Source organism: Populus trichocarpa, chromosome 19, assembly GCF_000002775.5.
Source record: "Populus trichocarpa isolate Nisqually-1 chromosome 19, P.trichocarpa_v4.1, whole genome shotgun sequence".
Taxonomy (NCBI): domain Eukaryota; kingdom Viridiplantae; phylum Streptophyta; class Magnoliopsida; order Malpighiales; family Salicaceae; genus Populus; species Populus trichocarpa.
In genome coordinates, this window is record NC_037303.2 from 12,311,717 (window position 1) to 12,338,554 (window position 26,838).

General features: G+C 35.0%; 5 protein-coding genes across 10 annotated transcripts; 2 read left to right on the forward strand and 3 right to left on the reverse strand.

Annotated features, from left to right (window-relative positions):
- Window positions 1-116: 116 nt before the first annotated feature.
- On the forward strand, window positions 117-7,257 carry LOC7475801 (uncharacterized). Of its 3 annotated transcripts, none has more exons than XM_024591303.2 (9): window positions 117-605; window positions 693-823; window positions 1,608-1,815; window positions 1,886-2,417; window positions 2,494-2,745; window positions 2,859-3,050; window positions 3,145-3,219; window positions 3,358-5,883; window positions 6,530-7,257. In XM_024591303.2, the coding sequence occupies exons 1-9, from the start codon at window positions 400-402 to the stop codon at window positions 6,545-6,547; spliced, it is 4,140 nt and encodes a 1,379-aa protein (XP_024447071.2). In that variant the 5' UTR covers window positions 117-399; the 3' UTR covers window positions 6,548-7,257. The 3 variants fall into 3 exon arrangements, with proteins under 3 accessions (XP_024447071.2, XP_024447070.2, XP_024447069.2); XM_024591302.2 differs by having other exon boundaries at window positions 121-605; window positions 699-823; window positions 6,567-7,257; XM_024591301.2 differs by having other exon boundaries at window positions 123-605; window positions 6,567-7,257.
- An 834-nt stretch (window positions 7,258-8,091) lies between these two features.
- On the reverse strand, window positions 8,092-12,823 carry LOC7475802 (calcium-dependent protein kinase 11). The gene is made up of 7 exons (XM_002325952.4): window positions 12,217-12,823; window positions 11,721-11,864; window positions 11,482-11,634; window positions 11,222-11,337; window positions 9,743-9,910; window positions 9,355-9,579; window positions 8,092-8,560 (listed from the first exon to the last, which is right to left on the reverse strand). Exons 1-7 carry the CDS (start codon window positions 12,821-12,823, stop codon window positions 8,414-8,416), a joined length of 1,560 nt encoding a protein of 519 aa, XP_002325988.2. The 3' UTR covers window positions 8,092-8,413.
- A 1,476-nt stretch (window positions 12,824-14,299) lies between these two features.
- Window positions 14,300-15,834, reverse strand: LOC7467421 (subtilisin-like protease SBT3.6). 4 transcript variants are annotated; one of them, XM_006371404.3, is made up of 4 exons: window positions 15,714-15,834; window positions 15,382-15,513; window positions 15,188-15,285; window positions 14,300-14,488 (listed from the first exon to the last, which is right to left on the reverse strand). In XM_006371404.3, exons 2-4 carry the CDS (start codon window positions 15,510-15,512, stop codon window positions 14,409-14,411), a joined length of 309 nt encoding a protein of 102 aa, XP_006371466.1. In that variant the 5' UTR covers window position 15,513; window positions 15,714-15,834; the 3' UTR covers window positions 14,300-14,408. The 4 variants fall into 4 exon arrangements, with proteins under 4 accessions (XP_006371466.1, XP_006371467.1, XP_002325989.1 ...); XM_006371405.3 differs by having other exon boundaries at window positions 15,684-15,825; XM_002325953.4 differs by having other exon boundaries at window positions 15,382-15,784.
- Window positions 15,835-17,065: 1,231 nt separating this feature from the next.
- Window positions 17,066-20,385, forward strand: LOC7467422 (50S ribosomal protein L21, chloroplastic). The gene is made up of 5 exons (XM_006371406.3): window positions 17,066-17,493; window positions 17,865-17,945; window positions 19,278-19,379; window positions 19,498-19,572; window positions 20,160-20,385. The coding sequence occupies exons 1-5, from the start codon at window positions 17,146-17,148 to the stop codon at window positions 20,229-20,231; spliced, it is 678 nt and encodes a 225-aa protein (XP_006371468.1). The 5' UTR covers window positions 17,066-17,145; the 3' UTR covers window positions 20,232-20,385.
- Window positions 20,386-21,983: 1,598 nt separating this feature from the next.
- On the reverse strand, window positions 21,984-25,257 carry LOC7475803 (uncharacterized membrane protein At4g09580). Its single transcript, XM_002325954.4, has 4 exons — window positions 24,622-25,257; window positions 23,440-23,710; window positions 23,162-23,332; window positions 21,984-22,516 (listed from the first exon to the last, which is right to left on the reverse strand). The coding sequence occupies exons 1-4, from the start codon at window positions 24,903-24,905 to the stop codon at window positions 22,385-22,387; spliced, it is 858 nt and encodes a 285-aa protein (XP_002325990.2). The 5' UTR covers window positions 24,906-25,257; the 3' UTR covers window positions 21,984-22,384.
- Between the last annotated feature and the right edge of the window lie 1,581 nt (window positions 25,258-26,838).

The following is a 26,838-nucleotide window of genomic DNA, read 5'->3' on the forward strand; positions in this document are numbered from 1 at the left end:
ACTAACACGTTGATAGTGTTTTCTTAATATCTTTTAATTTTAATTTATAAGGAAATGGTATATTTTAGCTGATTAGTTAAATTAAGTAATGAGCTCTTCTCGTCCATTAGGCAATGTATAATCGGAACCTTGTCGTCGTCTAAAATTGTAAAACAATAGACGACTTGACGTTTTTTTTTTTTTTTCCTTACAGGTGGAAGGGACTTGAGGAGGCGAAGGAAGGCTTGATTTGCCTTTTGAACAGCTGCTGTCCTAAGTACACTTTCCAGCGAGTTCTAGAAGAGAGAAGAAACGGAAACAACTAAAAATCATCATCAACCTGAAAACAAGACCACAGCAGCATTTTGATTCAGTTATTGAAGCAGAAGTGAGATAAATATTACAAAACCAATTTAATCGATGGAGATGGAGAAACAATCACCGTCACCGTCGCCGCCGTCTCTGCAATCAGAATCGAGCTCGTTAAGAGAACTACAACGCGTCGGTACACTGGAAATCGCTAGACCTAAACCACCTGTCGGTTTTCTCTGCGGTTCTATCCCTGTTCCTACTGACAAATCTTTCCACGCCTTCAATTCCGCTCTCGTTCCTTCTTCTCGCCAAACGTAATAATTCTTATTTCTCTCTATTTTGTTATGTATTATGTATATAAAATAAATAATTACTTATGATTTTTTTTTAAAAAAAAAAAGATGTAGTGTTAGTGCACCGAGGTACCGGATGTTGCCGACGGAGACTGATTTGAATACGCTCCCTGTGGTTTCTAACTTGCCGGAGAAAGTTCTTCCGATTAGTGCTGCTGTACAGTCTAAGTTCAAAGGAGGTAAACTTTTATTTATTGCGTTTTGTTATATTGATGATGGTGGAGACGTGTTTGTTTTTAATTTGTATACTGATTGAGTGTTTTCGACCTTGAGTTTCGACATTGATGAAATGAATGAATGGTGTGGCTTATGATTAAGGATTTTGTTGTTTCGAGAAAGATGCTAGAATTTGCATATGTTTGGTTAGAAAGACGAAAAAGAATATCTTTTACTGGTGATCTAACGAAGCTGTTATTGCGGGTGGCAATGTGATGATTGTGGTAAGTTTATGCGTTGAGTTGGTAGAAGAGTATGTTGGATTGTCATGTTTTAGGATCTTTGAGGCACTTCTTGTTCTGGTTGAGCACTTTTTTTTAGTGATTTTACTTGTCGAGGTTAAGAGGGCAATCGAAATTGTTATTTTCTAGTATGGATGTGTCTTTGAATAGTGCATGGTCAGTGCTGTAATCGGATGCTTTATGTTATGTTTTGAATATGAAGGATTAGCTAGCCATAAGTCCTAGGAATATAATGGAGTTTCTATTATTATCTTAGTTAGCAGGGTATGTCCTATAATAGGAAGTTTCAGTTATCCAATGTGGACTGAAATTTGCTATCTGCTTCAAACTTCCTTTAATGTGTTGAATTGTTTTAGGACTTTAATGAAAAATTTTAGTTATTTTATCTGATTCTTCGACTTTTTTCATGCTAAATAGAAGTGCAAGTATAGGTTTTCAATTATTTCCTCGTCTTATTTTAAGCTGTAACTTTTAAACTTATAAGTTTGGATTTTAAACTTGGCAGAATTTCCTTGGGATGCTGATGCCATCTCATCAAATCTTACAAGGAAATGTGAAGCCCTTGCTGTATCTGGTTTGGTGGAGTATGGAGATGAAATAGACGTGATTGCTTCAGCTGACATTCTTAAGCAGATCTTTAAAATACCATATTCCAAGGCTCGATTATCAATTGCAGTACGCCGTATTGGACAGACTCTTGTTCTCAACAAAGGGTTTGTATCTTTATATTCACAGTTTTTTTAATTTTCTTGCAAATATTTCAACATCTTGAATATTATGCAGACCCGATGCAGAAGAGGGAGAAAGGTTGGTCAGAAGACATAAAAATCAATCAAAAAAATGCACAGATCAATCTTTATTTTTGAATTTTGCTATGCACTCAGTTAGAATGGAGGCTTGTGATTGTCCGCCCACCCATCCTGCTTCATCAACGGGGCAATCAAATTCATCTGTTCTTCCAGGGGGAGATGCATCCCAGTTTGTGGGGCAGAGTGATGATGTCACTAGAAATGAAGGATTCAACCATTGCTCAGAATATCCACATGTTAAACAGGATAACTTTTTTTGGGAGAGTAAAAAAAATAAAAGAAATAAGGGCCATCATCCTGTAAAGAAGTCTTCGCACCTTGGTGAGAAGCCCAGAAGCTCAATGCAAGAAACTGAAAAGCATAAAAGAGTCAGTAATGATGGATTTCTAAGGGTTTTATTTTGGCAATTTCACAATTTCCGCATGCTTTTAGGAAGTGACTTGCTTCTGTTCAGTAATGAAAAATACGTTGCTGTCAGCTTGCATTTATGGGATGTAACTCGACAGGTAATGAAAAAAATAGTAACCCTGTCACTGTTTTATGATTTGCTGTCTACTAATTTTTTCTCTCCCTTTTTAACAGGTCACTCCGTTAACTTGGCTTGAAGCTTGGCTTGACAATGTCATGGCTAGTGTTCCTGAGCTGGCCATATGTTATCATCAAGATGGTGTTGTTCAGGGTTATGAGCTACTTAAAACAGATGATATATTTCTGTTAAAAGGCATCTCTGAAGATGGCACTCCTGCTTTCCATCCTCATGTCGTCCAACAAAATGGCCTTTCTGTTTTGAGGTTCCTTGAAGAAAACTGCAAGCAAGATCCTGGTGCTTACTGGGTACAAAAGTGATTTTAAAATACATTTTGACTTTATCTTTTTGAAGTTTTTTATATTTTAATTAAGACTTCCAGTTGATGCGGCCTTTTTAATCTGGATTGAAATCTTTACAGCTTTATAAAAGTGCTGGAGAAGACATGATTCAACTTTTTGATCTTTGTGTTATTCCCAAAACTCATTCCTCCAACGATTGTGATGATGGCACAAGCTCCCTGCCTTCTTTAATGCATAGAGGGAGAAGCGATTCCTTATTTTCTTTAGGAACTCTCCTTTATCGTATAGCTCACAGGCTTTCCCTTTCAATGGTATAAAATAACTAGAACTTTTGTACTGCTACAACACTTAAGAAACTACAACAAGCTGTTTCGGTGTTTCTAATCCCTAATTTTTCTCATGCAGGCTCCTAATAATAGGGCCAAGTGTGCCAGATTCTTCCAACAATGTTTGGAATTTCTAGATGATCCGGACCATCTGGTATTTTATGTTTTCTTGAATATTGAGTAACATTTAGTTTGAGGGTTGTGGTGCTTTTTCTTGTTGGTTTTTTTTTTTTTTAAAAAAAAAAAACTTATGATTGAGGACACGATGATTAAAACAATATGATATAAACAGGTAGTGCGCGCATCTGCTCATGAACAATTTGCAAGGCTCCTTTTGAATCATGATGAGGAGCTGGAATTGACGTTTGAATCACTCCCAGGAGAATGTGAAGTTACAGTTCCAGTTGACTCCTCAGACCCCTTGAGTAGATTCTCTGAATCAGTTGCTTATGAAAATGTCTCTTCAGTTGCAGAAGACAGATGGAGTGAGGAGGGAAAAGCTTTTCAGGAAGTAATATCAGAAGCCTCGGTAAAAATGACTTTGGAGTCAAATATTTCGACTCCAGGAAATTTGATAGCATTGGATGATACTGAATCAAAAGATTCAGGAGTTTTGCCTAGTTCCAGTAGTGACGAAATGGTTGCTGTGTGCAAAGTTTCCCCAACACCTCCCCATGCGGTGCAAACTGTGGCTGAGCCAGTCTCTTCTAAGTTAGCTGCAGTACATCATGTTTCTCAAGCTATCAAGTCGCTCAGATGGATGCACCAGCTGCAAAGTTCTGATTCAGAGTTGCTTGATGAAGGCAGTTATTTTGATGGGCCACCTTCCTCAATGAACTTTTCTGTTTGTGCATGTGGTGATGCTGATTGTATCGAAGTTTGCGACATCCGACAGTGGCTACCAACATCAAAAGTGGATGAAAAATTGTGGAAACTAGTTCTTCTTCTTGGAGAATCTTATTTGGCACTAGGACAAGCTTATAAGGAGGATAAACAGCTGCATCAAGCTTTGAAGGTAGTAGAATTAGCATGTGCTGTATACGGATCAATGCCACAGTTCTTGGAAGACAGTAGGTTTATTTCCTCAATGGTTACTTATTCATCCTCAATAAAATGCAATGATGGAGATGAGAAGATGATATCGTGTGTTAGCAACAGAAAAGAAGTGAAATCCAGCTCCAATGACAGGTTTCTTGCTTATGAGCAGTTTTCTTCTACGTACCTCTTTTGGGCCAAGGCATGGACACTGGTTGGTGATGTTTATGTTGAGTTCCATTTCATGAAGGGTAAAGTGCTCTCAAATCAATCAGAGACAAAATCTTCTGCTAGAGAGTTGAGAATATCAACAGAGGTCGTGAAAGAAGTCCAGAGGCTGAAGAAGAAGCTGGGGCAGCATAATCAGAACTGCAGTTCATGCTCCTTGGTGAATTGCAGCTGCCAGAGTGATAGGGCAAGTAGCGGTAGCAGTGCAAGCAGTAGCAGTGGAGATAAACACTCTGTAGCTTATGGTAGAAAGCACAGTAAAAGATCCCATGCTAAGGGTGCCACCTACTCACTCATGGGAGATTCTGATGATGGCCGGGCACATCACAAAGAGAAAAGTAGGAAGAATTCTGGAGAATATCCTCAGCTTGGCAGAGGTGATAATGATACTGCAATAGAAGCTTCTGGTATTGCAGTTGATAAGCATGAGATTAATTCCTTGGCAGATGCTAATTCTGATGTATTAGAGGGTGGTTTGGAAACACATGATGCAGGTTCCATTTTGCCTTCTCAAAGTGAAACTACTTCAAAAGAAAAACCTAAACCAATTAAAGGAGGGATATTTAAATATATTAGCAATCCTGCTGTCAGAGATGCAGAATTCAATCTTTCTGCTGCTTTAAGTTGTTACCAAGAAGCTAGAAAGGCATTGAGTGGACTTCCTACTGGCTCAGCAGAACTTCAATCTGTAATTAAAAAGATAGGGTGGGTTTGTAACGAAATGGGTCGGAATAGGCTAGAAGGAAAAGAGTTGAACAAAGCTGAACTTGCATTTGCAGATGCCATAGATGCGTTCAGAGAAGTTTCTGACCATGCCAACATCATATTAATTAATTGTAATTTGGGCCATGGTAGACGAGCATTGGCTGAAGAGATGGTGTCCAAGATGGAAAATCTCAAATCACATCCAATCTTCCAGAATGCATACAAGGAAGCTCTGCAAACTGCAAAACTAGAATACAGTGAATCCCTCAGATATTATGGGGCAGCAAGAGCAGAACTAAATGCTATTGTGGAAGAGGATGATTCGGTGCCAACTGTCTTGAGAAATGAAGTTCAGACTCAGTTTGCTCATACATATTTGAGGCTTGGCATGCTTTTGGCTAAAGAAGATGTTACCACAAGAGTTTATGAAAATGGAGCATTGGAAGATATGCCTGTTGTTACTATTAGTCCGAATGAAAAAAGAGACAGGAAAGAAGTGAGGAAGCATGAGATTTCAGCTAATGATGCCATTAGGGAGGCATTGACTGTGTATGAATCTCTGGGTCAATTACGGAAACAAGAAGCTGCATATGCGTACTCTCAACTTGCTAGCTACCAGAGGGATTGCTGTTTGAAATTCTTGAATTTGGATCTAAAGAATACCACTTTAAATAAAAATGGAAACAACAATCTTCAGCGGGTGAAGCAATATGCATGCCTGGCTGAGAGGAACTGGCAAAAAGCAATGGACTTCTACAGTCCTAAGACACATCCTGCCATGCATTTGACTATTCTTATTGAGAGATCAGCTCTTTCATTGAGCCTCTCGAGCACCTTACACTCAAATGTGGTACGTTCTTTGACCATTTTTTGCTATATGAGATCCTAATATTCCCATCCTTACTTTCTGACGTGATGCATCCGAGTCTGAATTTCTCAAGAAAGAGCAAATATTGTGTGGCCTTTTTTCTTTAGGATGACATAGGTTTGAGTTTTTAAAGAAGTTCCATTAACAGCTAATAGAGAAGACAGATTTCGGTGATAAAGAGGGATCTGTTGACATGGTGTAATCTAGTATTTATTGATCAAGTAGACTGAATGTTGGGATAGGAATATAGAGGTGGATAGGACAAAGATGATTGTCTCAGCAAAAAGATCAAAACGTTTCCTACTCACTATCTTACTGCTGTTTCTTTTTGGTCTCTCTTGCCCACCTGAGCCATGACTGGTTATCAGTTTTAATCTCAGCAACTTTTTTAAAGATGAAAGGTAGCTCATCTATACCAGTGCAATGGCAGACTTTTTGTGACTTTTATTCCTTTTTCCACTATCATTTTCATCAGAAGCCATGTATAGCCATCTTGTGATGAAGAGCATCGGTATGTAGTGGTAATTTAGGAACCATTTCATTGCCCTGCAACCATGTTGTTTGAGCCTTTCTCAGATCCTTTATTTTTATTTTTATTTTAATCTGTATGACTGCATTCTTATCACAGTTACTGGAGAGGCACTGATCAATTGCTTTTGTTCCAGATGCTAGAATCAGCTCTAGCTCGCATGCTTGAAGGACGTCACATATCAGATGCAATATCAGATTCTTTCGGGACTGATTATCCTGAGATAAATTCCAAATTCTGGGGTCAACTACAGATGCTCTTAAAGAAAATGCTGTCCTTGGCCCTCTCTGCAAATGCAAATAAGCCCGTCGCTTTTGCACAGCCAATTCCATCATCGAGCAAGTGCGGAGATGCTGGAAAACTCAGGGAGCTCTACAAAATGTCCTTGAAGTCTTCTAATTTAAGTCAATTACATGCTATGCACACCCTATGGACATCGTAGTTTGAAGCATCTGCATTCTAGTCTTAAATATTTGCTCCTCAAATTGCAAAGTGGCAGAGTGCCTGTATATAACAAGTTTCTGGCTGTGTGTTGTATAGTATCTTATACCTTAGCAGCCAATGAACACATTCAAGGATTTGAAATATAGTGTCTTCAATAGGATTCCAGAAGACCTGAATTGAAGAATTAGATATTGATAGGATTTCTTTTTCCCTTTGTTTTCTTAGTTTTCCTGCACCTAAACCTTATACTCTAAGACCCTAAACCCTAGACCTAGATATGTAGTAGTTGTTTAAGAATGTGCATAGAGAAAACTGGAGCCCTATTTAGACTAATGTGAATGTATGAACGTAAAGCAACATGTAATGTTTTTTTGTTTTTATCACTCAAGCCTGGGCCAACATTAGTTCCAATCGAAAAATAAAAAAGAAATTAAACTTTCAACCCCTTGAATGTTCAAATGCCATTTGCTGAACTCATTTTTTGCTAGTGACTATCTACACTCATCTATTGTCTTAAAAGTTTTCACATGTCTCCTCCCATCTCAGCACCTTTTTAATTAGGCTCAAGTTCTAACATCAAAGTTTTTCTTGCTTTCTACAGATCACATAAGAAAGTTTTTTTTGCATATATTTAGATGAATTCACATATTATTGCAAACATAGTCTTTTTCACAATGCTTACACGTAGCTCTAAGAGTTTCAGAATCACTTTCAAGTTTTTAAAGATGATCCGAAATTTGTGATTTTTTTCTATGTATCAGCTGCATTTCTTTTCTTAGATCCAGAGGATGGAGGTTTTCACCATCAGTATCAGTGGTAGGACTTGGAACTAGTAAAGGATCTACACTTGCTATAGCCATTGTAAGATCTTCATTGTTTGCTTGAACTGAGGTAATGATTGCTACATTCCAATCCTCATGGTTTTTCATCTGAAATTAATAACAACAACAGATCAACAATCATAATTGATAACTGATAATAGCAATATTAAAACCAACTGTGAATTTCATTTTCAAAATATTACAAAAATAATCATATTATCGTCTTGATCTTTTCTTTCAATTGAACGGTTCATGAGTTCAAGTAGTGTTGAGACTACCTATCGACTATCACGCTGAACTCGAAGGCTTCACAACTTTTCATCTATCGACTATCAAGTCCAGTGTTCATCTATCTGACAAATAATACGCAAGCATGCTCATGAATTAGGCACTCCATTTAATGAAAGTAACAGGATTTATTATCACAGTAGCAAGCATTTTGTACATTTTCTGCAGTTCGCACAGAATGTGACAATTGCCACTGTGTCTCAAAGTATTACATCTACAACAATGTCAGAGTCTTGTGGCTAGAAAGTCAATGGTGTTGGCATCTGTTTCTGTGGTTAAACCACAATGATAAATGAGATGCTACTGTAAAGCTTCAATTGGGTAACTTAAGAATAACATAATCCTCGCAACGCAGAAAAGGGCTAGCTTTCAGAATTTAGCTATTCCAATTTCTGCTGTTTCAAGTTCGTAGCTGCACAAACTATTGCCTTCATTTAGCATCTGAGGTTGCATTTTCAACCCCCAAAGCATCAGCCAAATTAAAGTTCAGGTTGCTTCTCATGGTTCTGGTCCTCCCAACTCCTCCATCACCCTTTCTCATCATTGCAGCAAACTCCCCATAATCTATCCTCCCATCCTGTAAAAAGTGACATATTAACAACATTGAGTTTAGGACTTGGAACTTAAAAGATATTATGCTTAGCAAAAGTAGTGCCCGTTATATTATTCAATATGAAACACAGAATAAAACTCATTCCATTTCAGGCAAATGGAAATGATCAAGACACCCTCATATCTTTTATATTTGTCTACATCAATATGGGCATTTGGCACCTACACCTTCAAAATAAACCAGGTTATGGCTAGCAAGAAGCAACAGATATAGGTCTGGATTCATCATCTCCTGGCATGAGGCTTCATCAGCAATAAACCAGTTGCAGCAAATAAGAATACCGTGATCCCAGTGCAGTGAAACAGACTGGAAAAACCAATACCAACCTTTGGAGAGAAAATGCAAGATTTTCCTACCACTTATCTAGATTTTGTTTTCCATTTATTATCTGTGCGTTCGTCTGGAAGATTCATCATGATCCAGAAAATCAATTTCCTCGCTAATTAATAACTGCTTAAATCTCATATGTGCAAACAAAGGGCTGCTTCGACCAAACTTCAAGCCCACAAGCAAAACCTTAATTACACTTTGTGGCTAAAATTACCATCATTATACTTTTATCTGAATGTAAGAGATCAGATATGTAAAATATTTTAAGCCATTATAAGGCCCATATGTGTTCATATGGAACTAATAAAGAAGAAGTTTTGGTGTGACAATAATGGCAATGATGATGAAGGTGATAAATACTAAGTACTAGGATTAAATAGGAAAGTGAGATTATTAGATGTGGACCAAATATAAACATACAGACTTACATTGTCTTGATCAATTTCTTTGATTGTCTCATCCAGATGTACATCACCAAGACCAAAATCTTTGCAGGCCTGTTGAAGTTCATCAATCGTGATGTAGCCGCTACCATCTTTGTCAAAATAGGAGAAAGCTGCGACCAAATTGTCCTCTCTCTCCATCTTATTTAAGTGCAAAGTAGCAGCAAGAAATTCACCATAGTCTATGGTTCCACTGTTGTCTATATCAGCCTGTAGAAGTTTTCGTGCATGGTTAGCAAAACATATCAGCAGTTATCCAGAAAATCTCGTTAGCAATATAAAAAAATCATGTTTAGACTGTCGGTCACAAAAGCAAAGAAATCATAAAAAGATTTTTTTTTTTTTCTTTATCCAGTTCCTTGTAGGTGTTTACCGCATCCATCAAATCCTTGATTTCAGTTTCTGTCATCTGAGAACCAACTCTCTTCAAACCGTGTTTAAGTTCTTCGAATGTTATTGTCCCACTATTGTCTGTGTCAATCATTTTAAACAACTCTTTCAAACCACCAATTTCTTCTTCAGAAAGCCTTTCTGCTATGACCTACAAAAAAAGAAATTCCCAGTACCAAGAATGAAAGCACCATTTATATAATTATCAGAAAATAGCTGTCTTATCGTAGAAAGCCAACAAAGAGAAATGGTTTTGACCACCAAGTTTCATAACAGCTTCTACAGAACACAACTAGAGATAAAAGAGAACAGTACTAGACCCAATATTTTATCATAGCATGCAGTTCCATTCTTAAGTCGAACAAAATGTCTAACTGGGTGAAAGTTCCCACTGTTGCATAGTTTCTTTGTGAACAAACATTCGTGTCCGTTAACAAAACAAGCTTTTGCCGCATATGATGATAATTTGCATATCTAAAGCTTTGCTCAGTGATAACACTATCAACATTGAAGGATATATTTTCTCTTTCCCGCTCCTTCCATTCCTTGCACATCACAGAAAGCTATTAATGGTTGAATTGTTCTAAGAATAGAAAGTATAAGTAGCATTGAGATAATCCCTTAAAGAGATTATAAATAATAAGCTTAAAAGAAATGGGCGTGGAGGACAATCGTTTCAGGATCCTAAGTTGTACTCCAAACCAATGCTGTTGAGTGCTGACAGAGATGCCCACTAGAGAGACCATCACTCAACTGCTTTAGCTGCCTTCCACTTAGTATGCTGAAACGATCAGGCTTCACCATTATTCAATATTAATGCAACCAAATCAAATGAGCATGTGTGTTTTTTAACATGCTATTCGCTTAAAGAATGCGATACTAAGAAAAAACCACATATGGTGCCTTAAGCTCTGTGCATCCAATCCTCCAAACGAAGGTGCCACACGGGAATGAAGACATTGGGGAACCAGATAAACAGTGCCTAGCATAATGAAAGTTCTGTCCTCAGTAATGCTTGCTTTATCTGTCAAGTTTCTCAAACAATGCACAGGATGCCTGAGATATCAATTGTCTATAGAAGATGCATTACATCACAACATCTTCTTTGGAAGATTTATCACATCACAACTCTATCAATGATTATAACTTTCTCCTGATCTCAGCATCTCAGTTGCTTATTATCTGGATATTACAAATTTTCATAATTTTGAAGTTTAAATAAAATTCTTCAACACTAGCAAGCCACTATACATAAAAATTCATTCAGTTTATCCTACTATTAAAACTTAATTTTAGTTGTTTGCCTCTTTTTCCCATGAATATTACTTAAAGAAGATGCTTTTCACTTTCTAAAAATTAACTGAATCATTAAGTTGATTATCAAATTCCTGTCATTAAATTTCCTATGCTTACAAAAGTCTATATGGAAAATGGTAACAGGAAATGCAAGGATAAGACATACACGCAAAGCCATCTTTTTAAGTTTATTCATCGCTGAGAAATGCTTCAGACGTGACAATACTGCAGAATCAAGAGGTTTGTCTGGAGCAACTCTGTCATCTACAATCCATGGGTTACCTGATAATACAAACAATCGCTTTTATGTCATGACCAAGATAAAAAAAAAAAACTTTAGCAAGGTTAGTAAATATCAGCATTCTTACTAGCTACATAAAGTCCAAAACTAATAATATCCCGATGCAAAAGAATGAAACCACTTACACAAGACTTCATGAGCAGTAATCCTTTGCTTCGGGTCCCTGTCAAGCATCTTTCTGATCAAATCTTTGGCACTTTCTGAGATATTTGGCCACGGATCAGATTCTAAATCTAGTTTTCCTTGTAAAATCTGTCTGAAGATTCCTGAATCGGTTTCTGCAAGTAGTAGGAAAAGTTAAATACACTTCGTTGCAAGACTAGAACTGCAGAGAATGAGAGAAAATACGAATTAGGATCGCTACCTGCCCAAAAAGGCGGAACCCCACTTAATAAGATGTAAAGGATAACACCCGCACTCCAGACATCTGCTTGAGGACCATAGTGCTTAAGCAAAACCTCTGGTGCAACATAATACGGACTCCCAACTACATCATAAAAATATTGTCCTGTAGGCAAAAGGAATAGGAGAGAAATTAGCAAACCATACATCTTTGATGAAGCACCATTCAGAAACCAAGGAAACATTTATGCATACACGTCATTCCTAGCAACTTAAGTTTTACCCAAAGAAGGTCATCAATGGTTAGAAAGAGCAGAGGAAAACAATGGGCAGAAATTTCTTTAAAATTTATAAATATTTATTCCAAGACAACAAAGAATGCAAGATTACCAATCACACACTAAGGTTCAAGATCAAAAGAAAAAAGAAAAAAGAAACCTCTCTATACAAGATAAGAGAGATCAAAACCACAATTTCTTCTTAAGAAACAACGCCACAAGAAGTAAAGAAAAAACAACCTGGCTTGTAAAAGACAGAAAGGCCAAAATCTGTAGTCTTGAGCTTGGCATCATCACCAGGTTTATCAAACAAGAAATTCTCAGGCTTAAGATCTCTATGCATAACCCCCAAACAATGACAATACTCAACCACCCCAATTATGTTTTTGGTCAATTTAGCAGCCTCTTTCTCGCTATAATGTCCCTTTGCCACGATCCTATCAAAAAGCTCACCACCTGCACATAACTCCATAACCAAATGTACAAACATGGAATCTTCATAAGTATCCTTTATTTGCACCACATTTGGTTGCCCTGATAAATGGTGCATGATCTGAATCTCTCTATAAACATCCTCATAGTCTTCTCTACATAAAAGTTTCCTCTTTGAAATTGATTTGCAGGCATAAAGAGCGCTGCTTGCTTTATGGGTACATAGATACGTGATTCCAAATTGACCTTGTCCTAGTTTCTTGCCAAACAAATAATGGTCTCTAAGTCTTGGGGTTTGATGTGGCAAAACTGAAGTTGCGGGCTTTCTTGTTGTTGGTCGTGCTCTTGATGCTGGTGGTGCTGCTGAAGATGGTCGTTGTTGTGGTGGTGGTGCTCTGCTGGTTTCTTCATTCATTTTTTAGGAAAAGTTTGAACCTTTTTTGGTTTTTTTTGGTTTCTCTCAATTCTTGAGGAAAGGAATGAAGGGAAGGGACTGGTTGTTTGTTTGAGTTCGATATTATGGGAGCTGAAGTGGCATTCCAATTCAGGATGATTTTTTTTTTATTGCAAGATTTTTGGGGCTCAATTTTATTGGTGGAGACAATTAAACAAATAGTTTTTGCTAACAGGTCATCATATCACCGTTCATGGAAAGTAGATTATGTAGGACCTTACTCTACAATTATTATTATTTTTCTTTAAGTTTTAATTAATTTTAACTTTTATTTATGTAGTTATTTATCAAGTTGAACTCGGGTAAAATTTAACAAAATAATTTTAGTTTTTTAAAAAAAATTGTCTACAATCAAGTTATTTTATTAAAAAATAAAACGTAATTGAGATTGATAAAATAAATTCACAATCCAAGCTTTAAATTAGGTTTGAATTCTTAAGACCCATTTGATAACTGCTTATTTATTATGGAGTTACAATGGTAAAACAAATGGGAAGCAAAATATTTTAATTTTAGTTCAATCAAAACATCTTGATAGAGAAAATTCATTAAGAAAAAGGATTTTTTTTTTTTAATTTATATCTCTTGGTTTGCTCATTTTCTTGCGAAAAATAGGAAAAGAAGGTTTGAAACAAGGTTTTTTTGTTTTTTATTAACGTGAATGTCCGAGTCAGCTTGTGCGCACCTCGACTAATCCCACGGGCTCTAAAATTAACGACCATGTAAACCTCTAGTAGCCATCATATTAGCAACTACGGGACTCGAACTTGAGACCATAAGAAAAACAAACTTTTTAGTCCCAAGTTATTACAACTGGGTCACCTCCTTAGATGGCTGAAACAAAGATATTCTTTTTTTTTTTAGTTTAACGTGGGTGTCCGGACCAGCTTACGCGCACCTCGACTAATCCCACGGGCCCTGAAGTTAACGACCATGTAAGCTTCCAGTGGTCATCATATGAGCAACCACAAGGCTCGAACCTGAGACCATAGAAGGAACAAACCTCTTGGTCCCAAACTTTTATCACTGGACCACCACCTGGATGGTTAAAACAAGGATATTCTTGATTTGTGGCGTTGAGTGAATATGATGGGTATATGCGATTTATTGATTACTTCTAGGATAAATTAACAGAAAAATAGTGGAGGGGAAATCATTTTTACCATCCTCACAAAGTATGCTGATTGGAATAACACCCTTTTTTTTCCTCTTCAAAGTGCTTTATTAATTTTTAACATTCATATGTAGAGATTTGCTTTGGCAGACATGAACTGGCGAAAGAAAGTAGAAACAAAGAGCTATGTCTCCCCAACTTCCTCTTGATGCTAAAATTAAGCGAATCTTAAACATAAGAATAAGTGAAAAAAGTCAGAAACTGAACTTCTGATGTACATCATATTCATAACATATTAAAGCAATGTAAAAAACTATACGAGATTTAGATCCAGAACTTTATTAATATGTCAAACGTTGCAGTACAAACACAGGACACGGGATAAACTTGTTCATACACGAAGGAAGAGTTGGGGAAGGCTTTAACAGCTATTTAATGCAGCCTCCCAATCCCAGGTCCTGTATGCAGCTGAAGTTTCTTGCTGGGGACAACCTGAAGAACACCTGGAAGTTCTGCAACGAAAAGCATATGATCATGAATATAAAGAAAGATTTGTCAAGTAAATTGTTAATGGCAGCAAAGGTCACTTGTGAATATATCAAATGCAAAATGCTACATAAAATTAAACATCGTAAAAACCATTCCACACACGCAATGGAACAGAGTTGTTTACATGCACTCAAACCACTACAATATATTTCGTTCAAGAAAGAAGATTCTCTCCATATGATGCCAACAATCATACACCCCATATCAGCTTCACATTTTACACATCCGTTCAGCAAGAGAGGAATCATTTGCATTTGAAATCAGTTGTGTGGTGAAAAAAATAATGAGACAATTAAACAGGCTTTACTTTACTTGATTTTACTCAAGTGTTTAGATTGAAAGTAAATGGTAAGAACACGAAAAGAACAAGCTTCCATGCATAATTCCAGCATATAGGGTATTATAACAGCTAATGGAAATCAGAATTCACGACATCCATAATCCATGAAGAAATTCTTGCAAAACTCTTATTTAAATGGCCTAAATAATAAACCTGGGAGCTTGAATATATAAAAAAAAAAATCAGGGAACCTTTACTATTATCAAAGAAAACCTCAAATTCACATTGTAAGATCAACAATCTCAGTTTTTTTTCACAAAAAAAGATCCCATTTAACTTATGAAATCATTTCAATAAAAAAAACTTAGACAAAGATGCATACTTGAGATTTGTTCAACTTGTTGTGGTGTCAGCTTGGCAGAGAATCCACTCGCTGCTGCCTTATAACTATAAAGCAAAGCCTCCTTTGCAGCATCCTCGCTATAGACACACACAGCAAAAAACCCCTTAAAATCCAAAGCATAAATAAATAAATATCTATACAGATCTGAATTACAACACCATACAGTACAGTACCTGCCAAGAACAGAGGCGAGGGTTCGGATATGGTAAGCCTCAGGCTCCTCGTCCTGAGGTCTCTCGGTATAGACAATCTGAACCGATGCTGTTGATGATGAATCAGCCGTTGAAGGAACAGACTCGGCCATTCTGATTACAAAGATCAAAGCCAACAACAAAATCAACGGTGATGATGATGAGAACGAGAAGGGAAATTTGGTTCTTCTGTGCATATTGGATTTTGAGCTCTGCTTCATCTTCTCTTATTTATAAACAGAACGAAAGTTATGGCTGAAATCTAAATAATTCAAAAGGATTACACTTCGCTTGATACTCAGCAACGGAGTTACCTTTGTAGTTTAATCTTCGGGATCCCCGCCGTGTGAGAGAGACAACCGTCGGCTTCTTACGCGTTACGTGGCTTTTGTTTTTTCTCTTTCAATTTGTTTCGTTTACAATTTTCGTTATATAACTTTTTTTTTCCTAAAAATTAATATTTTTTTTATATATTTTAAAAACATTGATTTCAAAAATAATTTTAAAAAAATAAAAAATATATTATTTTAAAATATTTCAATACAAAAAACACTTTAAAAAATAACCACAATCACACTCAATTAGATCCATAATTTTAGATTTACTTAATAAAAATGGATAAACATTATACTACTAAAAATAAAAATAGTTTATGTGCATCATTATATTAATTTAAGATTCGAAGAATAAAAATATTTTGGTTTAGAATATTAATCTCAGTGAAAGTAAAATACGATAATATTAAAAAAAATTAAAAATAAATTACAAGATATTAAAAAAAGTTAAAGAAGACAATGACATTATTTATAAAATTTGAATTTTTGTTGTTGTTATAAATTAATTTTTAGTTTTTTTGAATTATTTTAATATACTGATGTTAAAAAAAAATATTAAGTTTCATTTATATTTTTTTAAAATAAGTAACCAAAACATTTCTAAAAAAAATACTTTATTATTAAGTTTATATGAAACTTATAATTAGTTACATTTTAATTTTTGCGGGGCATACAAGAAATTTAAATCATGAGACATAATTAGCCTTTGTTTTCACGTCTAAAAATTCACAACCATTATTAATTACTTAATGTTTATATTGAAAAAAAAAATAACCTAAGGTTTGGTATCACGAATAATCAAATATGCTCTCTTATTTGCCATTAACGTTCAAAAATATAGCATACAATAATGTGAAATAAAAATAAAATAAATAATAAAACTAGATTTAGAATTTGTTGAGGAGTATGGTTGCAGTTGTTTTTTAAAGTGTTTTTCATGCTGAAATGAATTAAAATAATTTTTTTTAATTTTTTAAAAATTATTTTTAAAATCAACACATCAAAACGATCCAAAATATAAAAAATATTAATTTTTAACAAAAAAAAATAAATCCTTTTAAAAATTCGAGTTAATCTACATTTTCAAACACTTTCTTAATCTCTGCATTCATAAAAGCTTGTTTGAGATAATTTTTAACAAATTAAAAAATAAAAAAATATTTATAAGAGTAATTAAAAAAAGAGTTCTTAATATATACTTGCATTAATTCGAGGAAATTTACAAATTCACAAACTTAAAATAAAAGGAAAAAAGAAAAACTTTAAGAGTTTTCAAGGGTATATTAGTAATTGAATCGTAAACGGATAGGATAAGTCAGTCCATGAATGACCCAAGCTACCCAGCTTCAAAGCCAAAACTAGAGAATAGCACAAAAGGGGGAGAGCTTTTTTCTGCTCTCACTTCTCCAAAATGGCTGCTTCTTCTTCTACAGCACTAATGGCTCTCTGTTCTTCGTTAACCACTCAATGCAAAATCTCCAAAAGCCAAAACCCTCCTCTCTCCAAAACCCTTTGTCTCTCTAAACCCAATTTTGGGTCTTTCTCAAACACCACTAAGAAGCTCTCCTCTCCTCTTATTTTCTCTAAAAGACCTACATTTTTTGCCAGGCCCAAAGTCTCTGAATCTGAAGCTCCTGTTGTTGAAGCAGAGACTGAAGTACCTGTGTCAGAGGCTAACCCTGAGCCTGCTGCCACGCAGATTGTTGAGGTTGCTAAGGAAGAGCCAACTAAGCGTGAGGAGATTTTTGCTGTTGTTATGGTGAGTATTGAATGGGAGTTGAAATTCTTGTTTTGGCATTTTAAATTTTTGTTTTTGATTGATATTGATGTTTTTGGATTGATTTTGTGTGCCCAGATGGGTTTTTTGTTTTGTTTTTGTTTGTGTAATTTTATGGTTAGCTAGATGGTTTTCTGGTTTGAACTTATAATCTTGCTGCCATTTGTGCCTTAGAAGACTAACATTTTACTCATCAACGACTGATGTGTGTTTTTTATCCAACGATGAATGCAATGTTTTTGAGGTTTGCAAGAAGATTTATTGCTGTTCTATTATGGTTTCCCTGCTAGTCACCTTTTGCATAATTTGGCCAGCTTAATGATCCGGGGATAGGGTTTCAATTCTTTTTACAGGTAGGATCTCGCCAGTATATTGTTATACCAGGGCGATGGCTCTATGTTCAGAGGCTAAAAGGTGCAAATGTCAATGACAAGGTATAGTTTGCTATCATTTTCTTTGTAGATCTTAAGTAGTTAAAATGGTTTCCAAGTTTGTTGCAACCCCCACGTAGCTAGTATGTGTTGTTTGCTCATGTGGTAAGAATTGTTCTCATGTCTTATTAAACTTTGATTTGGGGTTGCCGAAGGAGATTTTTTTCTCTCTCTGATATGGTGAATGTGAAGCTCCAATCTCATAGTAGCATCTTCAAATGCACGCTTGATTTCTGATCAAACAAGATGAGAATACTGCTTACTGCCAGTGATTCTAATTACATGAAATTCTGTACATTTGCCAATATTTTATACAGTGATCATATTCTCTTACACAGAAATTTCTCCTCTTTTATGAGGCAATTTCAACAGTGCATTTGGATGAATTCCAAAAGCGTTCTTTCCAAATTTTTATCATTTTTTCGATAACACCACATGCTGTATTTCCTAGGATAACATTTTTTGGATCACTGCTGAACCAGATGTTGCAAAATTGCTTGAGTTACCTAGGACTTAGCCATGACTGGATTTCATGGATATCTGGTCATGCCAAGAACCAAAAGGCAATGCTTTTGATAAACCAAAGGCAATGTCTTTGGTAACCAAAGATACCGAAAAAAGAAATGTTTTTCATTAGAAAAAAAAAAAAAAAACCCTTCAGAGAAACCATCTGCTGGAAGGTCAGATCAATTAGCTGGTTCGCTTATGTTTCTAATCCTTCATGGGAAGGAAATGATATGCTTCCGTAAGATGCAAGATCTATTTATTACTACTACATCCTGAAGATTTGTCCGAGGAGAGGTCTAGATGGCTTTCAGAAAATCCTGAAGCCAGGTGCCCGTGTTGGAGGACTGTCCATAGTTCAACATGTTCTGTACATGCAGCATCCTAAAACTAAAACCATCACAACTAAATTATGTCCAATTCTTACTCAAGGACAGAACTTGGGAGATTTTCTTTAGTAAGTTGAATGTCACGTGGTTTTGCTTAACATGACCTCTGGTGTTTCATCCAGCTTTCATTAATATGTAATTTTTCTTCCTTTTAGAATCTTACTTCATCCTATTTCTTCTCTTGCTCCATAAAGAAGAAATCTTGGTGCTGCTCCTATTTCTTAGGATTTTCTTTGTTGTTAATAAAAAAAAAGTGATACTCAACCATGGAATCTATTCATCAATATGCAAGATTGCAACACTTTTGTGATGATAGAAAGGATCTAATTGATTATTCCCTTTTCCTATTAGAGAAACATTATGTAACTGGTTTTGGCTCTAGTTTCTTTCAAAGTTTGCATTTTGCATTGATTTAAAAGTTCAACCTTTGATTCTTCTGCAGATAGTTTTGAATAAGGTGTTACTTGTGGGAACAAGAACAAGTGCCTATATTGGAAAACCAGTGGTGACTAATGCTTCTGTTCATGCCGTAGTTGAAGAGCAGGTAGGTTTCATGACTCTGGTTTTATGTATCTTTTCTTTCAGGTGACCTTTACTTTCATTATTTTTTTCCTGTGCCTTTCTTTCGGTTCCCTAATTTTTCACTTGTATAACAATTGCAGGGATTAGATGCTAAAAAGATTGTCTTCAAATATAAGAGGAAGAAGAACTATAGGAGAAATATTGGTCATCGACAGGTATATCTAATATCTTCTCACTTCAAGCATACACATGCATAGTAACCACAAAAAAACATTTCTTATTGCTTCATTATTCTTATTCTCTATAAAAATAATGCATGAGACAATTTTATTTCATCTTTAATCTTTTATGTTCATATTTTATTTTATTTTTTGTATAAGAACGAGGAAATAAAATAATGCTCTTGGTCTTCCTTGGGTGGCAGTTGGGGTTTTGTGGTTTCAAATCTCAGTCATACCAATACATAAATAAAGTCCAGTTTCCAAAATTCCAGTTAAATTCGCCCAAGTTCATTAGCCAATAGAAAATTTGCCTTTTACCTCAAGTTTTCTCCTAGCTCTCCTTGTTAAAACTTTACTCTTTTGTTGTTCTTTTTTTTTATTATTGTTTTTAATTATCCGGTCCACTCAAATTAGACCATGGGTTACCACTAAATGAGATAGGGCCGCAATCATTTTCACTAACCTTGATAATTGAAATTTAAATGAAAGATGACTCCCTTTGTTCTTTTGTCTACTTTGATTGATAGAAATGACCTTCTACTGCCTGATATTTTTAAAAATGCTCTGACTCAATCATGCAGCCAAATACTCGGATAAGGATAACAGGCATCACTGGCTATCAAGACTTCCCAGTATCTACTCTTGATTCATAAGATTTCCCGCGGAGTTTTGGATGAATGCTTGAAGTTCAGCTCTTGATACTTTGTGAAGTTGCTCTTTTACTTTTGGTGTTGTTGTAATTCCCCTTAAAGGGCAATGATGTTGAATTATGAGAATCGATTTTGCATAAATGAATTATTTGCAGTATGCAAGAATGTAGTGTGGCATGCTTATACATCCGTGAGAGCACACTGGTGGATTGTCGATGATTTTCATGTGGTCTCATGGGTAAAGACTTTCGTGGTCTCCATGAATTATCCAAATCTTTGGATGGAACCCTATATCCCTTTCTTTTCTTTCTCATCTTGATATCTCTCCGCAGCTTGTTTCTTGATGATTCTTCATTTTTTTGGTATTTTCTCTGCAGTAGTGATGTGAAACTCCATTGTTATCATCTCGCCATATAATGACTAGCTTTGGCAAAATCGTGCCAGGTTGTCATAATATTCAATCTTTGTTCTTCAGCACACCACTCTGAATAAGGTGTCAATGGCAGGAACAACAACCAGTGCCTACATTACGTGGAGGTTTAACTCTTTAACTCTTGGTTTTTTTTTTTTTGGTTAATACAGTCTCCTCCACCCAATTTAAGCCACCATTCCAAAGTCAAGGGAAGAAATCCAAACCCTTTCATTTTGGTCTTTCCATTGCAACTGCTTTGGACTTCGTAAAAGTCCAGCTCCATGAATTTTTGTGCCTTGTGGCTGATCTCAAGTCTGCTTGCATTCGGCTGTCCCAGCTTAACATTACATGGGTTATCGCGAACCTTGATGATTAAGATTTAAATGAAGGAGCACTTACTATATTCTTGCGCCTGTTTTATTCACTATTATGAAACACAGACCTCCCTAGTGGGTTGACATGGAATCTAGCTGGGTCGGGAGTTGATCTGGTAGGATCCAGATAAAAATTCAGGTGAACTTATGACCTGATAAAAATGTTATTGTTTTGATTTTGTGTTGGATTGATGTTCGGGTTGAGTTTAATAATTCTATCTTGATTGATGGAAAGAACCTTCAACTGCCAAATATTTTTGAAAATGCTTCCGTGTTTCTTATCATCTTGTTCTCTCTGCAATTTTGTTCTTGTTCATTCATTCTTTCCTTAGTAATTCTCTCCGTAACGGTTGAAAGTGAAACCACGTTCTTATATCTTCGCCCATAATAACCCTCCACCTTTTTCAGATGTGTGCTAGATTGCTAATCAAATAAGATGAAACTACTGCTCAATGTCGGTGTGGTTAATTGAAATTGAGATCTTGTTCATTCTCCAATATATAGACAGCAAGAGCATTACCAAACATGGGGCGTTTTCCCATAATTTCCAGGTAGAAACGCTTTCAGAGACGCCTTCTGTTTGCTGGCCAAATCAATTGCCAGATTTTCTCAAGTTTTCAATACCTTACGAGGAACCGATACGCGTCTCTTAACATGACAAGGGTATTCATCGCATTTACATCCTGAGAATTACAAGGTGAGGTCTGGATTGCTTGTCTTGTCAGTTTTCAGAAATCTCATAGGCCAGGTGCCCAGGAACAAGGACTATACAGTCTTTCAACCTGTTCCTGAGTTGCTGCATCCCGAACGTAAATCTGACTTAATTATGTCCAGTTCTTGCAAAAGTTGTTGCATTCACAACATTTGCCATCCCACATTCCTTGAATGCAATTCATGGCTACTGCTCATGTTTTTGCTTTAGTCTTCTATTGATTAATGAAAAGGCAAAACCAGAAGGCCAAATGATCCTATTGGCAATACTTAGTATAGTTCTTAAATAAATGTATCAACAGCAATACAACCCAGCCTTTATCTTTCAAGATTCTTTCAAAGATTATAAGGGATTACAACACCTTCCTAGAGCATTGCTGGCTCCCAACTGTACAAATAATCCATATTGGGAGATCATTGAATTAACATTTCATGGGAAAATAAAAAATATATATTATAAGAGATCATGCATGAATTTTATACTTTATCGTCATCATAGGGGAGAATAATCAACCCATCTGTATCACAAGCGAAGCAGGTGTCATGTATTTTGTGGCAAAAAGAAGGATGCCACACTGCAGCATTTTCAGATCCTTTGAGCAAGCAGCAAGAGATCTCTCTTAAGCTGGCTTTGGCAGGGAGACTCGCCAATACAACCTTCACTCATATATTCGCTTTCTCTTTAGAAGGGTAGGGAATATGGAAATGGACCCAATAATGAAGAGCACAGACAAAGTTTTGTAATCGTATAGATCCTTTACTGACTTGAGATCCCCAAGAGCAAGGCCGGCCTGATGTTGGGAAAGAGACAGCAACACAATTAGCAAGATGATGCATAGAAATGTTGGAACATCAGTTATTCATTGCACACATCTCTCGGGCCTGGTAGCAATGTTCTTGATGACAATGCCGGTAAATATTGTTATTAGCAACTACAATTTATAGGACACTCCACTCAAAGTACTAAAGAAATTCACATTAATAAAAACACTACAGACAACTTTACTGGCACTACCAAGCCATTTCTAGTTCCAAACGTAGCAGATCTATCACAACTATCATGCACAAAATTGATACATTTACATCAAGCAACAAATCCAGGAAATTACTAATCTGTACATATCCAACACCTAACAAAGATGCACAAATAAGCTTCTATTGCCACCACCAGGCGATCATTATTTATCCAATCTGAACTAATACTGATGAACTAATGAAATGAACTACTAATGATATGCAGCAGAAGGTTCCTCGCGAACTACCATGTGGTACAATATATGATGAATATATGTGAGAGTTTTGATGATAATGTGATGATATGAAAACAAGCAACACAAATTTTTGAAAGGGAAAGCAATCACTATAGCAAGAACATGAATAAGTAACTTTAAAAAGAAAATCACAAAAGAAGCCAGGAACTAAGTAGAAAAACTCACCCTGACAGTGATATAGGAAGCAGGAATAAGACCCAATAAAGTAGCCAAAAAGAAAATATGAAAAGGTATGTCCACGATTGGAGATGCCAAATTGATAAAAAGATTGGGCAACGTTGGAGTTACTCTCAAGAAGAGCATGTAATTCAGTAGTTTATCCCTTCTCTTAGCAATCTGAATTCCAAAAAGATTCAAATTAGGGTGGTATTGCTGAAATATAGAGCAAATATATGAAAATTGTAGTAAAATTGTTAATTCCAAATAAATTAAAAGAATAGTACCTCTGCCTGAAAAAATCTCAACTTTTCAGGCCACAACCAATTAACTAGAGGCCTGCCAATCAACTTGGACAAGAAAAAGCAGGAAGACGCTCCAGCTGTGGCATTGAAAACAACTAAAAAAATCCCCCTAACAACGCCAAAAAGAGCTCCAGCTAGCAATGACATGAAAATTGTTCCAGGAATCATAAAAGTCTGCATGAAGATATAAGTAGAGCAGTAGCCCAGAATGAATTGTGCTGGATATTCATTTGCATATGTTGCGAGATTGTCTCTGAAGCAAAATAGAGCAATGTAGTTCAGCAAAAGTACGATACAGTTAGAACAAGAATATAAAGAAGGTAATAGACAAGAACAATTAGCCACTAAATAGTAAATTTTTTTTTAACACAACAACGTTTGTACTACTTTTGAGGCTCTGACTGCCAAGCATGCAGGGCAAACATTTAGAAGATCAAAACCAACACACAGAGATTGTACATTACTAATCTACGCAATTTATATAGACTAGTCAGGCTAAAATTGAGGATCTGATTCGCCTCTCCAAATCTGCGGCATTGTAAAAATAATCTATAAAAACTCTCCCACTTTACCTAATAACTTAATCTGCCATAAAATTATGGTCAACATCTTGAACAAAGAAATTAGTTCATTTCATTTCCATGACCTCAACCATAGTCTCAAATGAAAGGACTAACTTAAATCCCATTCCTGAATTTCACCACGAACAACATAAATCCTTTCACTTCTAAATTTTCCAACTACTAACAATTGCACATGAAAAGCAAATTAAATCTATCAATTCAACCTTCAAGATGAAAAATTTAACTCCAATGCAACATCTCCCTGCACTCAAAAACAACTTCCAGAATTAGAATTCAACAACCCCTGTATCCCAATCAATAAATTAACGAACAAAACCAAAGTATTTTCATTAGGAAAACTAGTTCCATCAATATTTAGCTGACTTTTTACCATAAAATCCTTATGATTCACAAAAAAAAAAAAAAAAAAACAACTGAGGAAAAAATCCCACATCTATCCATGCAATTTCAAACAATCAATTCACATATATAACCAAATAACCCTAAAAAACTAAAAAAATTAAAACCCATCCAAATTTGAGCAATAAAGAAAAGAACGAAGAAAATTGAAATTAAAAGAGAATAGAAAAGGAGGGCATACTTGAGCAAGCGAAGATCTGAAATAGTACGAGGCAACTTGAGCTTGCCGTATTCAGCAGCAGGCATTGTCAAGTAGATACAAAACAATCCCGTAGAAAAGACAAAAAAGACTCCGAGAGCAGCAGCTAATTCCCATCTTGTCAACGGAAATCTCTCAAATTTAGCTCTTTTAGCAGAGGGTGAATCGTCCTCTTTAGCTTTCTCTTCATCTCTCATCGTTAACACCCTCCCCCTCTCGTTTCCTGTCGCTGTTTCACCACCTACTATATTCCTTGTCGATGCCATAAATTCATATAAGAAAAATAAAAAAATTCTGGCTTTTTAGTGGAATGATTTTGGGGTTTAATAGCGAATCATTTTATTGTTTTGAATTGAACCCATTTTGATTTGGGGCAAATAAATAATGGGTTTTGAACAGAGATTTGATCTTGATGGTGAGCTTCTGAGTAATTTTGGATTTTAAATTCTGTTGTTTTTTTTTTCTTCCTTTTCAAAACAAAACCCTAGAGAGATAAACGGCAGGAACGGGCGAGACTAAAATTGAAACTGCAATGGCAATGTTTTTATTTTTCCTTTGGTGTGTGTTTTTGAAGAGAAGGAAAGAGACAGAAGGATTTTATTGGAAGGGAAGATAAATTTGATTTTTGAGTAATTTTCATGAGCAGTAGAGACTGGTATAAAACAAATTTGAATTTTTTAAAAAATTTTAAATTATATTTTTTATTTTTGTAAATGATGATTTTAAAAATAAAAAATTATTTTAATATATTTTTAAATAAAAATAATTTAATTTATTTTTATCTTTCAAAAAACGTCATTCAAAATTGTGATTAGTTGAATAATAAGGAATTGTTTTTAAATATAATAGTGATTATTTTTTAAAATATTTTTTATTTGAAAATATATTAAAATAAAAAAAATATTTTTAATATTAATATATAAAAATATCATAAAAAATATTAATTTTAAAGTAAAAAAATTAAAAACAGGCTAAAAGGTGAATGGTGTGGAGGTCAGTTTTTGGAATTACAAATCTTATGATATGTCACTTTCGCTGCTTTTTTTTTTTAATATAATTTAATGATTAGAAAATAGGGAATTGAAATGAAGTTGATTTCCAAAGATTTTTTTGTTAGGTAAGCTCTCTTTTCGCTACAAATAAATGGCGTCAGGAGAGTCTCTCTCCACAATGAATTAAATATTTGATATTATTATAATAATTATTTTTTAAAAAAAAATTTAATTTTTTTTATTTTTTAAAATTTATTTTTAATATTAACACATTAAAATAATCTAATAACATATAAAAAAATTAATTAAGATAATTAATTTTTTTATGTAAACATTTAAGACTTGAGTCACTAGTTAAATTAGTAATTTAAATAATATTATTAAAAAAAATACAGTAACAATTAATAAATATATAAAAAACAACAAAAAAAATTAAAGGAACCGGATCACATCTAACTTAAATTATGAAACAACTCAATTATAAAGGGAATAATTAAAAAAAAAAAAACCTTAGTTACACCAGATTAACTTCCAAACTTTGCAACCATAAATATATAATTGAGATAATCTCGTAGAAAAATTTGCAGGAAAAAAATTATATATAATAAATGTGGTTTATAATAATAACACTCCGTACCCTTGAAATTTACAATAAAACCAATGTAAAATGACAAAAAAGCCCTTGAATAAGAGTTTTGTTGGTTTTTTCTTTAAGGGCATTAAAGTAATTACACAATTCTAAAAATTAAAAATACAAAAATGTCTTTGAGGGCATTATATTATTTTATTCCGGGTTAAATTTAAATTGGTTTTTTTAGAAGAAGAGAGAGAAAAGAGGGAGTAAGGGAAAAACTCCTTTGCGTGCCGTCGGAGAACACATGTTTGATCACCACTGTAATGAGGGTAATAAGACGTATCGAACACCGCCCTAAAAGATGGCATTCGGTGTTGTATGGACAAAAAACCTAAAATGACCTTGCATCCATAGTAAAGAAAATTTATTTTTTTAGGGTCATTTGATAATTATATTATAGAAAAAAAAACATGGAATTACTAATTAACACACTTCTTCAATGTAACTAATAAATTCTATGAAAAAAACTCTTGTATCCCTAAACCCAAGCTTGCCCATTAAAAAGCAAAATAATAGTTTTACTATAAATTGCACCGTATAACACTAATTAGTTTTAGTTTTTCTTTTTAATAA

Coding starts and splice junctions, on each gene's coding strand:
- LOC7475802 (XM_002325952.4), bottom strand. CDS start 12,823: ATGAATGAAGAAACCAGCAGAGCACCACCACCACAACAACGACCATCT. Junction 11,865..12,216: donor TTCTGTCTTTTACAAGCCAG/GTTGTTTTTTCT, acceptor TTTTGCCTACAG/GACAATATTTTTATGATGTA. Junction 11,338..11,481: donor TACTGCTCATGAAGTCTTGT/GTAAGTGGTTTC, acceptor TTGTATTATCAG/GTAACCCATGGATTGTAGAT.
- LOC7475803 (XM_002325954.4), bottom strand. CDS start 24,905: ATGGCATCGACAAGGAATATAGTAGGTGGTGAAACAGCGACAGGAAAC. Junction 23,711..24,621: donor TCAGATCTTCGCTTGCTCAA/GTATGCCCTCCT, acceptor ATTTTGCTTCAG/AGACAATCTCGCAACATATG. Junction 22,517..23,161: donor CTTCCTATATCACTGTCAGG/GTGAGTTTTTCT, acceptor TCCCAACATCAG/GCCGGCCTTGCTCTTGGGGA.
- LOC7467421 (XM_002325953.4), bottom strand. CDS start 15,620: ATGAAGCAGAGCTCAAAATCCAATATGCACAGAAGAACCAAATTTCCC. Junction 15,286..15,381: donor CTCGCCTCTGTTCTTGGCAG/GTACTGTACTGT, acceptor GTGTGTCTATAG/CGAGGATGCTGCAAAGGAGG. Junction 14,489..15,187: donor ACAAGTTGAACAAATCTCAA/GTATGCATCTTT, acceptor TTTTCGTTGCAG/AACTTCCAGGTGTTCTTCAG.
- LOC7475801 (XM_024591301.2), top strand. CDS start 400: ATGGAGATGGAGAAACAATCACCGTCACCGTCGCCGCCGTCTCTGCAA. Junction 2,746..2,858: donor AAGATCCTGGTGCTTACTGG/GTACAAAAGTGA, acceptor AAATCTTTACAG/CTTTATAAAAGTGCTGGAGA. Junction 3,051..3,144: donor ACAGGCTTTCCCTTTCAATG/GTATAAAATAAC, acceptor TTTCTCATGCAG/GCTCCTAATAATAGGGCCAA.
- LOC7467422 (XM_006371406.3), top strand. CDS start 17,146: ATGGCTGCTTCTTCTTCTACAGCACTAATGGCTCTCTGTTCTTCGTTA. Junction 17,494..17,864: donor AGATTTTTGCTGTTGTTATG/GTGAGTATTGAA, acceptor TTCTTTTTACAG/GTAGGATCTCGCCAGTATAT. Junction 19,573..20,159: donor GAAATATTGGTCATCGACAG/GTATATCTAATA, acceptor TCAATCATGCAG/CCAAATACTCGGATAAGGAT.